A 14,968-nucleotide genomic window follows, 5' to 3' on the forward strand; every position below is an offset into this window, starting at 1 on the left:
TATAAGGCGGTGTTGAGTTGGCATGTACGCGTGCAAATAGCAACCCACGAGAGTAATTCGTCCACTCATTCTAGATTTTTACAAATGGTTAATATAGTCAATCACAATAAACTGCATCAAGGATAAACGCAATCGTACAAGAAGGTCAAAATAGTCATTTTCAAAGACCGCGAGACATAAACGTTGGCCCAACAAGTATTTAAATTTTATTCCATAACACCTCTATATATCTACCAAGTAATCCTCCTCCTCCCCTCCCTGACCAGGATGAAATACACAATCAATCCCATGAAAAGTATTATCATTCGCCATAATCACCCGATGATCCGCACCACACTCATAGCAAAACTGGAATTTACACCGCAGACCTACCGAAACCGTCAGCATCATTCCCTACTTACAACACACAACCCCGTCACTCGCTCCCCTTGATGCAAAAGATGCTATGGCGACCAGTCCACGTCTCGCTGCACGACCAGCAAAATTCATGGGAGCACTGAATGCCTGTAACGAGTTGGCATGGTGTTTGGGGCAAAAACAACATCCTCGGTATACCGCTCAAGAACACTTACACGTCATATGGGAACTAACAACATTGAAGTCAGCACCTCATCTTCACACCAGGAAACTAAACTCACCATCCATCGAACTTCTGAATCGCCCATCCACACCCAGGACAAGGCTTTGCAACCTTCCTCACCACCTCCAAACTCCGCTCATCCTCTTTCCTCCTCCTCGCGATAATCTTCCTCGCCATATCCGCCGCCTTGCGCACCCTCTCCACCTCTTCACTCTGCCTAGCTTCCCGCTTCTCACTCTCCGTCTTATCATGCGCAAGCGTATCCCTTACCAACGCCCGTGTCGCATCATCGTTCGAAATCTCAAAACTCTCAGGATCAGCAAGAAGACTGTCGTACTGGGCGCACGTCAGATTCTCATGCCATGAGATCTGGTGCGTAAAACAGCTTTTGTGCCCGCAGTGCAGACACGTAACGAGGGGGGAGGAAGGATCGTGGATTTGGCCCGAGCCGCAGGGGGAAGTGCACCAGATGAAGTTGGGGGATTGGGACATGGCTGCCCTCATGGCGAGTTGCTCATATCTACTTCCATTAGCTGCGTCTAAGGACTCTGGGGAGGTATATACCTTAGAAAAGTGATGACGTCTGCGTATCGTTGGATGTCCGCATAATCGAGGTATGCTCTGCACTCTGCGCACCGGACCTCTGTCCACATCTTGCTCTCCAAGTCGGATTTGATGGAGGAGCTGACGCATTCTAGACATGTCTGGGGGGGGGTGTGTGCACGAGGCAGTGACTGTGAAGCGGGGGAACTGATCAACGGCTTTGGTGACGGTGCATATTTTGCATTCTTGATGCCCGGATAGATGCTCCCGGGGGAGTCGTTGGCGAGAGACGACGATGTTGGAGCCGTTGACTTGGTATCGTTGGCCGAAGCTAGTGGGAGTTTTAGCTCGTGAATGTTTGTTATCCTGCCGGTTCTTCGCCTTGGGAGCCACCTGGCGTATGAGGAGGGATAGAAGGGTATGCGATTAGGGTGCCTACCTGAATTCATCCGCTGCGTCTTGGCCCTCGGTTTGGTTTAGGTGCCGTAGGTAGGTTATTGTCATGGAGTGGTTTTGCTTTTCTAACAGGGCAACGTACGGGTTTAGATTGTCCTGTTGCTCTGTTGTCGGTTCCTGTTCTGAGCTTGGTTGCGGTTCAGTTTCGGAACTGGGTTGTGTCTGTGGTGTCTCTTCCAAGTCGAATCCGGCTAGTATTGATGCTGAAATTGGCGCGTATCCCGGTTTCAAGGTAGGTGGCATGATATCCTCAGCTTTTGTTGACAATGACACGACGCCTGGTTCAGCTTCTGGTTCCGGAACCTCAGTCTTCTCAACATGTGTGTCTTCTGTTGCCCTGGCATCAACTCCAGAGCCGGAATTCTGAATATCTTTTTGTTCCAAATCTGAAGTGACTTCTTTATTCGATACAACATTAGTCTCATCCTGCTCAGGTTGTTCCTCATCCGCATTTTTATCTTCCTCGTCCGTTTCCTCATCATCAACCAGCCAAATCGACTCGTCGTCTCCTCCAAACCCTTGCATAATGGAAGCGTTTACGCGCCCATAGTACGAAGCCGGTTGACTCAGAATATTTCCTCTCAGCATGGAAGCTTCCGCAAATGGTACATATTTGGAAGCATAAGGATCCGGTTCTTGGGCGGCGGGTGCAGTCTCTGGTTCTGGACTTGGCTCCGGCTGCAGCTCTACTTCTGTCTCCGACTCCGATGGTTGGGCTTGAAGAAGTTCTTCGATATCGGGTGGTACCAAATCGCGCAGAGAGCTTCGTACGGACACTGCAGACGATTCCGTTGATGGTGGAGGTATTGATTCAATCGTAGTCGGTTGCAAAGTCTCGTCTGAAGGGAATTTCTGAGACCTACCCTTGCGGAACGCAGCTTCGGCCTTTTTCTTAAAGGACCGCAGCATGACGGGCAAGTTGCAACAGCAGTTAATTGTGAAGTTGATTTGCTCCTCACAAAGTCATTTTGTCTTGGGAAGACAGTCGACGAGAAGTATTAGATACAGAGCCTGAAGGAGAAGTCGGTATTCCCGATGTCACCTGATAGATTGGCTTTCTGAGTAAAACTAGAGTATTCATTACAGGCTAGGACGAATATGCCCAAATTCTTGGCTATTCGCGCTTCCATGGGAGTAATGTGCTGCTGCGCCTCTATTCCAGCCGCAAGTCTTGGACTCACACCAAGGCGTCTGAGCCGCATTAGGCATCCTTGACAGGGTCGACTGATACGAGACATGCTTGTCTGCATGTATGTACCTCTACTTTTTGCTCGCCTCACTTTAAATTTGAGTTTGTTGCTGCCTTTGTCCATTTTTATCCTGTCTCAGTCTATGCAGAGCCGCATACACGACAATCTCATGTGATGGACCCTTGCCTAGGATGCCCTGAGATGCGGAGAGGGGACAACTCAGTATCATGTTGATTAAGGTTGACTTATACGGAAACCTCGGTGAACGTCTGGGCAAAATGACGCCTATCAAATCAACTCATTATTACAGAGTACAAGCTTACACCAAAACATCAACACCACAAACAAGCCCATCCATCACGCCTCAATACCACAACATCATCACCATCGAAAGTTTGAAACCCAAGAACCACCCTCACTCTTCACCCCAAGCAAACACCCACACAAAGTAGCATCTCCCTCCTCCAAAAACCTCCTCCTCTTCTCCTCCGGCCCCCACGCCACCAACATCTGCTGCCTCCTCACCACCACGGGCTCCTTAATCGCATCCCTCTGCCCAACCTGCCTCATCATCAGCGCCGGCACCACCGTACACACATTCACCATGTGATGACGTAGTTCCGCCGTACTCGGCGCAGGATCCATCTTGGCCATGTTGAACACCTTTCTGTTCTGCAGGACATTCCTGCAATCCAACTTCCCTATGCTGTCGATAAACTCCACCGACGAGATGAGCTGGCCGCTCGATCCCCACGCCATGAACGGGTTAATGTCAAGGTAGAAATGGTGCGTAGACACCTGCAGCTTCTCGTAGAGCTTCATCGCAGGCGCTAAGCACTGCTCCTCGATGTCCTCGCAGAAGCGCTGGAAGCGGTCTTTCCGGCAGAAGATTCTGAGAGTCGTGCCGAGCTCGAGGGTGAGTTCCTGGCGACGTTTGTGGCGGACGTTGCGGAACTGGGGGGTCGATAGGATGGAGTTGTAGGCTTCTGCTGTCCAGTTTCTAACAGAGAATAAATCTTTTGGTCAAGTTAGTATTGGGTACGTTGGGAAGCAAGTGAATGAAGTGTACCTCTCTTTGGCTCAACAGCCGTTTGCATAAAGTTTTCGATATTGCTGATGATTTCGGTGTAGTTGTGGATAGAGCCGTACATGATCTTCTGGAAGATGTTGTCGTGGAGGAAGCGCATTATGATTCCTACAATGACGTCTTCGTCTGTTTCTGGAACTGTAGTTGCGTTAATTAAATCGGGATGCTTTCTGATCGTCTTTTTGAACAACATGGCGTCCACTTGACGCTTTCTGGCGGCGCTGATGATTTCATCTACGCCTGATTCAGGATCTTCCAAGAAGGGCTCCATGATCTTTTGTACCCAATCTTGAACTTTTTCAACAAGATCATCATACTCCTATACATCAGTTAGCAACTACTCTAATTGAGTTCAATCCAGAAACGGCTTACGCGCCCGACTTCCTCAGCGGTCAACTCCTTCCGATACGGCTGCAAACTGAAAATATGACTCTGCGCATCCCCCAGCTGCTCCTTCAAGAACCTCTTCTCGTCTCTCAACTTCTCAATCTCATCCGCCAACTTCTTCGTATCCTTGGAAATGTCACTCATTCCATCATTGACCAACCGCTTCATCTCCTCCACCCTATCTGTCGCTCTTTCTGCCTTTTCTTCTGCAATTTGCCGCTCTCGCGTGAGAGAACTGATCGTCGCGTAGAGCTCTTGTATGAGTGTACTGTTGTTGCTTCCAAAGGCTGTGCTGGAAAAGTCTTCCATTTGGTCGAAGGTAGCTGTTTCGAAGCTTTTGGCACCGATGCTGGCTCGATCGGGCGATGTGTCTCTTGACCGGGGTTTTTCATCATCTTCGCGTGTGAGGGTTCCGGCATTCATGGGGATGCTGTATTTTCTGATGGGGATTTCTGGGACCTTGTCTGCTGATTCGTCTTCGTCTGATGGAAATTCCAGGAGATCTTCACTGGCGGTGTATTTGGGTGTGCTGTCCTTGATCTTGGGTGGTATGCTGGGGGCTTCCTTGGTCGTGTCTTTTTGACCATAAGTGGTTCCTAGACGCATGTTTTCTAGGGGAATGGTGCCTGCTGTTGCTCTCGCCATTTCCGTGCTTGAAGTGTCGTAACCTTCTGCTTTTTGGTGTTGAAAGGGCAAGAATTTACACCAGATAGTCAACTTAATTGGAATTGGACAGAAGCCGGATGTCTAGACTTGTCACAGCACACCATGCCTCGCATGATATCATGGCCAAGGCGTATTTGTTTGCAGCTCTGAGTTGCTGGCTGAGCTGAGCTGGAAATGAAGCGGCTAGCGCAGCTGTTGTGGCAGTGCGTCAATGTTGGATTCCGCACCAGGCATTCCATACTTCTAGTGCATTTCTAGTTTCCAGCCGCCTGCAGTTACGGGGAGTTTGACAAGGTGCTGCATGAATGTATCGGTACTTGGGTCATTCGGGCGGAACGACCATGTGTTGTTGTCCAGATCTGCCTGGGATCACGGCCTCACTCCTCGGTCTACAAATCCGACATTCAGATACATCACTCTGACACAACATCAGACAATCTCCACACTTCAAATTCCTTCAATAGCACTGCCATTTTATGCAACCTTGGTCAATCACAAACCATGCCATTGAACCGCCGACATCCATCTTCATCAACAGCAGCATCACTCGTCCACCAATTCTCATCCACCACCGCCCACCAGGCAGCAATAATGCAAGCCATTCAACCTTTCAGCCTCTCGTAAAACATAATCCCCAAGATAAGATATCCCTCGGTGAGGCTGACTGGCGCACCTCCGCCTGCACACCATACAACCCGAAAACTGCCTAATTAGGAAGTGGATCAAGGACTCCGGCTCCGCCATTCGCGGCTCCGATTCCGCCTTACCTACAAGCTGCGCCATCACCAACACCCAACTTCATGGTGGCCACCTGCAGCAAATAGGCTTCAGGCAGGCTATGAAGTTTGTAGCAAAATTTACGAAGTAGACAACTGCCCGGTCCTTGATCGGCAGCTCCATGACCTCTCGAACTATTTACCGTGCCGTGACGACCGACACATCCATAAAGGATGTAAGTGACCTGCCCCAGCAAATCCTCCGCATCCATCCATACCTTGCCCGGTTTCTACTTTCACGGTATTTGCAGCCATGGACTTCAGTAAACTCTCCATTAGTGATCGCAAAATTATCGTCGGCATCGACTTTGGCACCACATACTCGGGCGTAGCATGGGCAGAGACCCAACGCGCAGATAGACGAACAGCAATCACAGCATGGCCGATAAGCAAGCACTCTCGTGAGGGAGAATCCTCCGACAAAGTTCCCACCAAGCTTCGCTACGCAGGTGACGATGTACAATGGGGGTTTTCCATCCCCGTCACTGCTCCCCAGGACGAAGTCCTCGAGTGGTTTAAACTGTTAGTCCTCAACCAACAATCACACAGAATTCACACCATAAAATAAACAAGGGACAAGTAAAAAGAAATCTAACCCTCGTCAAACAGTGACCTCGACCCGTCCCTCCAAAGTATAGGCCAAGCCATCACATCAGACTCCTCCCGCGGCGGCCGAAACGCAGAACACCTCGTCACAGACTACATGTCCGCCCTAGGCGAGCACCTCAACTACACTCTCCGCGAGAAACTCGGCGACAGCGTAGTGAAAAACACACCCCTAGAATTTGTCGTCACAGTCCCGGCTATATGGAGCGACCTCGCCAAGGATAAAACCCGACGAGCGTGCCTCAAGGCCACTGGGTTGTCGGCCTCCAGCGCACCCATCCACCTGATTTCCGAGCCAGAAGCAGCTGCCATATACGCCCTGCACGGAATGGACCCTCACGGCTTGGAACTCAACGACACGATTGTAGTTGTTGACGCGGGCGGCGGCACAGTCGACCTCATCTCCTACACCATCACGAAGCTTCGTCCCATTCTGCAGGTTCAAGAAGCGGCGCCGGGGTCCGGAGCCCTCTGCGGCTCAACATTCTTAAACATGCGGTTCGCAAAGTTTCTCAAGTCGAAACTCGGCAAGGAGGAAGGCTTTGACGACGAAATCCTCGCAGAAGCAATGGAAGTGTTTGAGAAAAAGGTACTATCCCCTCCCAACAACAGAGTCACAAACTAACAAACCAAGGTCAAACGTCAATACACACTCGCCATGCACCCCGACGAAACATTCACCATCCCCGTCGGCGGCCTCGCCAACAACAAAACCCTAGGCATCACGCGCGGCCGCTACGCCCTCAAAGCAGCCGACCTCCAAACCATCTTCGAGCCCGTCGTCCTCGAAGTCATCCGCCTGGTCAACGACCAAATCACCACGTCCAAAGTCCCCATCAAGGCGGTCCTCCTGGTCGGCGGCTTCGGCGCAAGCAACTACCTCAAGGAACGACTGCGCAACTCCCTCGACCGGAACATCCAGATCATGCAGCCGCCCAATGCGTGGCAGGCCGTCGTGCAGGGCGCCGTGATGAAGGGCCTCGCCAACAGTCTCCCGGACACGGCGTACGTGGAGATCAAGAACCGCAAGGCGAGGAAGCACTACGGGACGGAGTGGCGGACCAGGTATGACGAAAGTATGCATGGACACTTGGCGCATAAGAAGCACTGGGATGGACTGGAGGGCTGCTATAAAGTGTATGCCATGGAGTGGTTTATTCAACGGGTGAGTTTGTCGTGGTGTTGGGGGAGAGTGGTGAAACTGACTGGTTGTAGGGCGATGCTGTTTCGGAGAATGAGCCGTTTTCCACGCCGTTTGTGTGGACTGGCCTTGTTAGTCAGGGGCGTATTCGTAAGATCAAGATGGAGATTTATTGTGATAGGACGCTGCGGGAGGCACCGGTTGCAAGGGACGATAATGTCCAGATGCTGTCCAAGGTTGAGGCGGATGTTAGCCATATCCCGGAGCATTTGCTGAATCGGAGGCAGGGCTCGGATGGGCAGTGGTATTATGAGTTGAGTTGTAAGATTGAGGCGGTGTATTTGTCCGCGTCGACGACTTATACGCTTTTGTATAACAGTATGTGTGACTTCATATGTTTTGGAAAGTTACTAACGGTGTACAGATCAACGATATAATACTGTTACGTGCGAATACGTGTAGGGTTTGACTTACAGGTGCTTTTTATATTGGATGTATATACGCTTAGTTAGACTTGATACCTCGTTGCCAATACAGAAACGCTGATATTTTATATATATGAAACGAAAGAAAAAAAGGTCTCGTCATTGATTCAGAATTATACACATTGCCATGCAGTGGTATCCAGAACACCTAGCATAGATCCCTCACTTGTACAAAGAAAAGAAGCAAATAGTCAACAGTGGTATCAACCCCCCTCGTTCCAAATCAATCCCCTTTGTACATGGCCTCCTCTTCGGTTCGGCGCCAAATTACTTTTATACATTGTGAAGCTTTGCGTCGCCAGACTCGCAACATCCCGTTCTTTCAATTCCGCCACTTTTGCTGTAAAACTCTTGTCCAAGGCAGTGCTGCTACTCTTCGTCAACACTGCCCATTACGCCTCCCGACTTGTTACTCTTGATTCCCATCTTGAAGAGACTTAGTCTCTTCCTGACGCTTCCCGTTCTCTTGACAGGTGGAATCTCTGCTTCCGTCACATGCTCGTCAATGCTACTCTTTCTGTCGAAGCTGCCTTTGCTGGCTGAACTGCCTCGTCTTCCCATGCCGCTTGGATTATCTTGCAGGCCGTCGTCCATCGACTGCGACTTGAAAATGCTCTGTCGGCGAGCTCCTTTACCAAAGCTTCGGCTCCGTCGGTGCGACGCCTTGGACTCTGGGCTTCCATTAACAGTTACTGTTTCAGCCTGCTGATCAGTTTCTGGTTGTTGTTGTTGTTGTTGTTGATGCTGTTGTTTCCGTCCAGGCAAGAAACTCAGTCGGGCACTACGCTGTCGCAGAGATACCTGGCGCACAATGGACGTTTCCTCAACCTTGGTGCCATTTAATGGGGCGGCAATGTTCGTCCACTGTGGAGGGGTTTGGTCGAGTGGTGGAAAGGTGCCTCGGAAAGCTGTGGACGGAGTTGATACTGTCTCGCGGGGGGTTGGAGGAGGAGGGGCAAATAGTGCAATCTCGGGCTCATATGCGACTTCGAAAACTGGCTGTATGTTAGACGACATCCAATTCATTCCAAAAAGAAAGGGCGTTATGACTCACATCGTTGGAGTTCTTCTTGTTTCTGACACAGCACTGGGTTGTTGCTTCTCGCAAAGAGGGCCAACACTCTCTTGATCATAATAGCATGGTCCACAAGTGCCATCTTGATTGCAGTATCCTGAGGCTCCAGCTCGGCCTCGTCTTCATCCTCATCCTCGTCCTCCTCATCAGGCTCAGGCAGTAGCTTGCGATAACACATGACACTTTGTTCGGACATAGGATTCACAGAAATAGAAATCGCGTCAAGAAGAAGCTGGCCAACCTCCTCTTCTCCGTCCGAAAGGCGGCGTTCCAGAGCCGTCATCTCCTGCGTCTTCCGCACGATGCGCTCCAAGGCGGTTTCACGAGCATCGAGTCTGATTTCGTGAGCCTCAATAATCTCACTGCGGCGCAGGATGGTTGGGAAAGGCTCGGCCGTGACAAAGAGGGTCTTTTCCGCATAGTGGTTCTCCACTGCACCAGACGTGCTACGTTTGGTCGTAAAAGAAAAGCTCTGCGGGTGCGAAGACACCAAGAAATCGCGAATGACTTGAGGCACGCGTGCTCTTTGAAATACTTGGTGAGACAGGTCGCGGTGTGGCGTTACCACAGAAACCATCAAAAATTGTCCTTCGACCTCATCAACATGCCCAGATGTCACAATCTGTGCAGATGGATATTGTTCCTGCATTCGGTCGGTAAAAGCCGCCGCCCGTTCTGTGGGGGCTCCTTCATAAATGAACTCCTTATCCCGGATGCCAGATGGGAAACCCAGACCCTTGTATACAACTTTGAAGTATCTCGGAATCAACTTTTCGCTCTTAGAGATGGTCTCGTAAATGGTGGCAATGGCACGTTCCGTCCTCGCGAGCTTGGCAAAGTCGAAAATATTGGTCTCGTATTGACTCTGCAGTTCCTTGTATGCAGTCAAGGCGTTACTCCACGACTCGCCATCCTCGAAATGCTTAATCATGTCAAAATAGATCTTCTCCTTGCGTTCAAACTGCGTCTGTGCTGGGAACTCTGGCTCTGCCAAAGCTTTTACTTGTCTGGTTGGGTCCCAGTCATAAAGATCCGCATGAAGGCGCAACGCAAGACCAGCTTCGGCATGATTGCGGCTCTCGGCCTGTAGCCTTGCAAGCTGATGGACGTAGCGCACAAAAATTTCCTCCTTTTGCATGTCGCGGAGGAATTCCATCAGTCTCAGACGATTGATGATGCTAGTTGCCTCGCCATTGCCTTCGCCTCCATGAACGGCAACCAACAAATCGAGGAACTCGTCCAGCGTGCCCACGAGCTCCCGAACTGCAGTGTACAGTGGCTCGTTTGGAATTTCAGACAGGAGGTCAAAGCGCTCCAGCAGCTCGCCGATAAACAACTTCTGCAAGATGCTCTCCGTAAGTGGCTTCGACTTGAAAAATTGATCCAAGCTGTCAATCATCTCTGTCTGAATGACGGTCAAGTCCTCACTCAGAGTCCATTCGCTAACAATCATCGTTTGCAAAACTTCAACTGCCATCCGCCGCAGACCCTCGTGGACGCTTAAACATAACTCGACAATCGGCCCAACCAATGCTGGAACGTATTGTACTTGGTATCCTCCAATCTTGGCCAGTCCGTACCGGTTACGTTCTTCAGGGGTCGTTTCCCAGCCAATTGCTTCCCACGTTGTTCGCAAAAGCTCGGCGCCGTGTTCTCTCACATCACCAGCGATTTTCCAGACCGCCCTTCTCTTCTGCTCTGGGAAAGTTTCTAATGCCAGGGACGTGCTGCCAACCAACTTCAGAAGTGTCGTGAAAAACAGTTTCCACAGCTCCATACTGAACGTCTCTGCCTCGTCAGGATCCGGTAAGAACGACTCAAGCATGAGCGTTGCGACGTATTGCAGGGTGCGCATAGTTGACTTGTGATGATAAATATGCAGACTTAGCCAACCGGCAGGGAACGCTTCGCCGGAGAGGATGCTCATATGCACTCGCAGCAAGTTCTCCAGAATGGTTGCCAGGTCATCTTCCGCCGCCAACTCGAGCTGCATCCCAGCGGAGGAACTAGAAATCGCGGACAGAATTGCTGAGAGCTCTGCCAGGCTTTCGTCAAACGTGAGATCAGCAGAGACAGGCTTCGACGGGAATGGATAAGCAGATGGGAAGAGGAAAGAGAGCCGATTTCGGGGCTTCGGTGGTGACGACAATAGTGACAGATACGAGTCGATTATCCTCGGGATGTGGTCCGGGATTTCGGGGCCCAAATGGTCGACCTGGCTCGCAATCACGGAGCAGCACAGACGGACCTGCTCGCGCCACTGTTCTGTGACTTCTTCTGCGTGACCCCAATGTGGCGAAATCCAGCGAACTGTGTTTGCGCTCAAGGCGGCCTTCTGATCCGGATGCGCAAAAAGGTCCAGCTTGGAGTAGTTGATGATGAGAACCAGCTTATACAATATCAGTTTGCCCTTGACTTGGGTGCAAGAGTCCATAAAGTCAATTGCAATGTGAAGAATCTCCTCGGTGTCTAGCAAGCCCGTAAGCTCCGGCAGCCAGGTGTGGAAGTGTTGCACGGCCAAGGTTTGACTACCAACAAGGACAGGGGCAGGATTTCGCATCATGCTGTCGAGAGCCTTGAAAATGGAGCGAAGTTGTCGGGTGAATCCTTGCGGCGAGGATGTGATTCCGATGCCAGCTTCCTTGAGCTTTTGTTGTTTTCGAGCATGCGTAATGAATTTCAAAATATGTCTGACAACCTTGAATGTAGACCGAAGATTTCGAGCCGTCTGGGGTTCAGTTGGCTTCTCCAGCAATCGAGTGAATGATCTGACGAGTCCTGAAGTGGCAAAGGGATACTTAAACTGAGATTCCGCATATTGGTCAACTAATGGACCCAGATTGAAACGACGGTCATGGACAATGCCCAGAACTCTAACCAATGCAGTAAAGACCAAATCTTCAAACTCATTGTTTCCAGAGTGCTGGACGAGAATTCCGAATAGTCCATCAAGTACATCGCTGAGTAGTTTGACAACCTCGATTTCAGGAACAAACATTAATTGTCGTAGGACCGCGGCAACTTCTTCTTCGGGCAGGTCCTTCCACTTCACCAGGCCCAGAATGATTCTATCCTGGGAAAACCGCGTGCTGCAAAGGAAGGTATTGACGTGTAACACAGCCAGAGGACCGGTTACATTCTCGGAGTGTTCATCTCTCCCCCGGGGTGCCCACGGGACAGACAAATACCCTCCCCTGCCAGTTGGGCCAGCCTGTGCTGTGGACGTATTTTCATCTATCTTATAGAGAAGTAGTCCATGGCGGCCGTCTCGCATGAAAGCCTGTCTATCCCACAACGGCATGTGAGCAACAGCAAAAGGTGGCCCTGGCACATCACACAAGAACATGACCACATGAGCTGTGGATGCATCAGTCGGTGACAGGGCGAGCCGGAGTGTCTGGTTCCAAGCTTCTCCACGTTCTGCGGCTGTAGACCTGAATGTTGTCATCGGCTCCTTATTGGAGCCAGTAAATATGCAGTTTTCTAGTCTCTGTCCCGAAGGTGCGCGAACCTCTACCGTGACCTGAAAATTGTTGCCTTGAATGCCAGAGGGCATGGTAGTAGCACTTCCTCCGTATCGAGACAACAAATGTTGGCGTGCCAAAGAGGCAGAGTTGAGTGTGAGATAGATGTCGGACCTTGGTTTCGTTGGGGCTCCGGAAAATCCCATTCTATTCGTTTTACAAACGCCGGATAAAAGTGTTGGCGTGGCTTTGATTAGAGTATCGGCGTCGGGGTGATCAAACGCTTGTAGCGAGACTTGTAGTCGTTCCCCTCTGCGTGATCTTTCGTACCGTCCATTCGCATTATCCATGAGCTCCAGAATCAGGGGATCAAAGTCATCGCCCATGTCCCTCTCCGTCGATGCTCGACTATTGTTAGGTGACCAGATGTTGAGGACCTGCTCAACCTCGTCGTTCTGCTTCATTATTGCGTTCACCTTCAAAATGCCGACTCCAACGGTACGTTGCACAGTTTGGGATGCTTCCGGGACACCTCCACCGTTCTTTGAACTGGCCGTACTAGGAGGACCATACCCGTCTGATGTTGTCACCGGTCGTTCGCCTTGTTGCTCAGATAGTGCATCCATCTTGGGGAGGATTGAGCCTCTCGAAAATGTAGAGCGCCCGGTCTTGCTACCCCACATCAAACTTCGCCTGGTGGATTTCGATATGCTTGAGGAAGAGGTTTTTGAGTTTTCTCTCGAAAAGGTGCTTTCCGAGCCGGTGCCGGATCTTGAGAGTGGTTTGTGGGGTAAAATCTGCTGCGAAGCGAGGACTTTGACTACCAGATACAGATCAGACTCGGCAGATGGCGAGTCCCCAATATCCTGGGAGGAGAGGTCGATGAAAAGGGTCCGGCTCGAGGCATCCTGGCCAATGCCACCAATTATACCGCCAGCTGGGATGTCGACGGTGAATGACTCTGACAAAGTGGCTAATTTCTCGTAACGCGGCTTCGTGACAAGAAACACAGCCAAAGTTGTGGCTTCAGAAGAGGATCCAGCAAAGCCTTTGACATCGAGGAGCAAGTGGTGCAGGCTGGTCAGTTCCACGGCTGGCTGAGGCGGCTCATTCAGAAGGGTCATGACGGACTGCAGCCGAGTTACCTCGACAACAGAATCATCCCCTGTTAGTATGCGTCCACGCTCAGCTGGATCGCGGACAATAACCTCGCCTCCACAGAGCTTGTTCACGCGCACCAGGTCCCACACCGTCTTCTCCCGTAACCGGTCGTACTCGTGGGATGTGAGAACATTGTACAAGAACTGCTGTCGGTTGAGGTTGAGGCTAGTAATGAGCTTCGAGAGCTTGTCTAGGTCCCCATACTGTCTAGAGAGCAGCAGCTCGTGAAGGTTCTTTGAGTGCCATTCTCTCAGACACGACGCGATCTCGTCGATTAAAGGCTCCTCGGCAGATGTCGGTGTTTCGTCGCCAATCTTAAGCATGGGAACCGGGGCAGCTGGTTTTGGCGCGTTGGGGTCTCGCCACACTGGTATCGACAAATTTCCCAATGTGCCATTGGGCAGTTCTGACAGCGGCTTTCGTCGTCTTCCTATACCTACGGCGAGGTCCGGAGACCTTGATTTCCTTGCCTCGCCCCCATTGATACCACTCTTGGCTGAATCGCTTGCAGGCCGGAGGTTGTTGCCCGCAAGTCCATTCTCGTCTGTCGATTCTTGGTCGTCTCGATCGTCGGATTCCCCAAGCATCTCTCGGACTTCCACACAGCTGCGGGGAAAGATTCCACTAAATACTCTAGCTTCAAGAGTTTGTCCCTTGACTGAAGTCAAGCCTGCGAGCAAACTGGGTGGTGCGACCAAGTACCCCCGCAGCCAGTTGCCGTCTGGTGTCTCCTCAATAATGTACAGCTCATCGCCAATTTCAAGCGGCAGGTCGGCCGGGCTCTCAGCAGTAAACGGGTAGGTCGCAACAGCGAACGCGATCCGGGGTAGCGGCTGCCAGGGCATTGGACTCCAGCGTTGGCGCTCACCTGCGCCGAGGGGAGTTGGTAGGAGACGATAATATGGTCGGATGTGGTTGTCCAGCTCTTTGTGACTGAGGGGGAGCAAAAAGCTGCGAATGCGGCGGCCAGGCTTATACCAAACGCGCTGGCTGATCAGGGGTAGTGTAAAGACATGAACAGACCCAAAATCGGTTGGCTGCTGGCAATGGTCAATGATTCAGTTCCCTAGGAGGAAAAAAGGAACACTGAACACATTGGGGGTTGGAGAAGCCGTAAAAATGATTTTGATAACTCACCGACGGTTGGGCACTCGATCATTTGGCTGGCGAAAGTGCGCAGGCAAACCCCTGAAGGGAAATGGTAGCTAGCAGGGTTCTTTATCGATTGTCCACCAGCAAGCTGGGATCAAGTATCCAGGTCCAACCCGGCCGAAACAACCAGACACCAGCACGCGAACGCGAAAAGAGAAAGTAAGAAAAAACAAGGTCGGTTGTAGGAAAAAGCAGCCAA

The 14,968-nt window shown here is 51.0% G+C and overlaps 4 protein-coding genes across 4 annotated transcripts; 1 reads left to right on the forward strand and 3 right to left on the reverse strand.

Annotated features, from left to right (window-relative positions):
* Positions 1–634: 634 nt before the first annotated feature.
* VFPPC_00966 (ring finger domain-containing protein) lies at positions 635–2,488 on the reverse strand (the record flags this gene model as incomplete). Its single annotated transcript, XM_022428197.1, has 2 exons — positions 635–1,454; positions 1,563–2,488. 2 exons carry the CDS (start codon positions 2,486–2,488, stop codon positions 635–637), a joined length of 1,746 nt encoding a protein of 581 aa, XP_022284708.1.
* A 662-nt stretch (positions 2,489–3,150) lies between these two features.
* VFPPC_00967 (leucine-rich repeats of kinetochore protein cenp-F/LEK1 domain-containing protein) lies at positions 3,151–4,888 on the reverse strand (the record flags this gene model as incomplete). The annotated part of the gene is made up of 3 exons (XM_018280882.1): positions 3,151–3,769; positions 3,850–4,150; positions 4,231–4,888. 3 exons carry the CDS (start codon positions 4,886–4,888, stop codon positions 3,151–3,153), a joined length of 1,578 nt encoding a protein of 525 aa, XP_018149268.1.
* A 1,050-nt stretch (positions 4,889–5,938) lies between these two features.
* VFPPC_12943 (Hsp70-like protein) lies at positions 5,939–7,894 on the forward strand (the record flags this gene model as incomplete). The annotated part of the gene is made up of 5 exons (XM_018290720.1): positions 5,939–6,207; positions 6,295–6,880; positions 6,926–7,456; positions 7,507–7,810; positions 7,857–7,894. The coding sequence occupies 5 exons, from the start codon at positions 5,939–5,941 to the stop codon at positions 7,892–7,894; spliced, it is 1,728 nt and encodes a 575-aa protein (XP_018149269.1).
* A 392-nt stretch (positions 7,895–8,286) lies between these two features.
* Positions 8,287–14,462, reverse strand: VFPPC_00968 (SH3 domain-containing protein; the record flags this gene model as incomplete). Its single annotated transcript, XM_018280883.1, has 2 exons — positions 8,287–8,912; positions 8,972–14,462. The coding sequence occupies 2 exons, from the start codon at positions 14,460–14,462 to the stop codon at positions 8,287–8,289; spliced, it is 6,117 nt and encodes a 2,038-aa protein (XP_018149270.1).
* Positions 14,463–14,968: the final 506 nt, after the last annotated feature.

This window comes from Pochonia chlamydosporia, chromosome 1 (assembly GCF_001653235.2).
Source record: "Pochonia chlamydosporia 170 chromosome 1, whole genome shotgun sequence".
Classification (NCBI taxonomy): domain Eukaryota; kingdom Fungi; phylum Ascomycota; class Sordariomycetes; order Hypocreales; family Clavicipitaceae; genus Pochonia; species Pochonia chlamydosporia.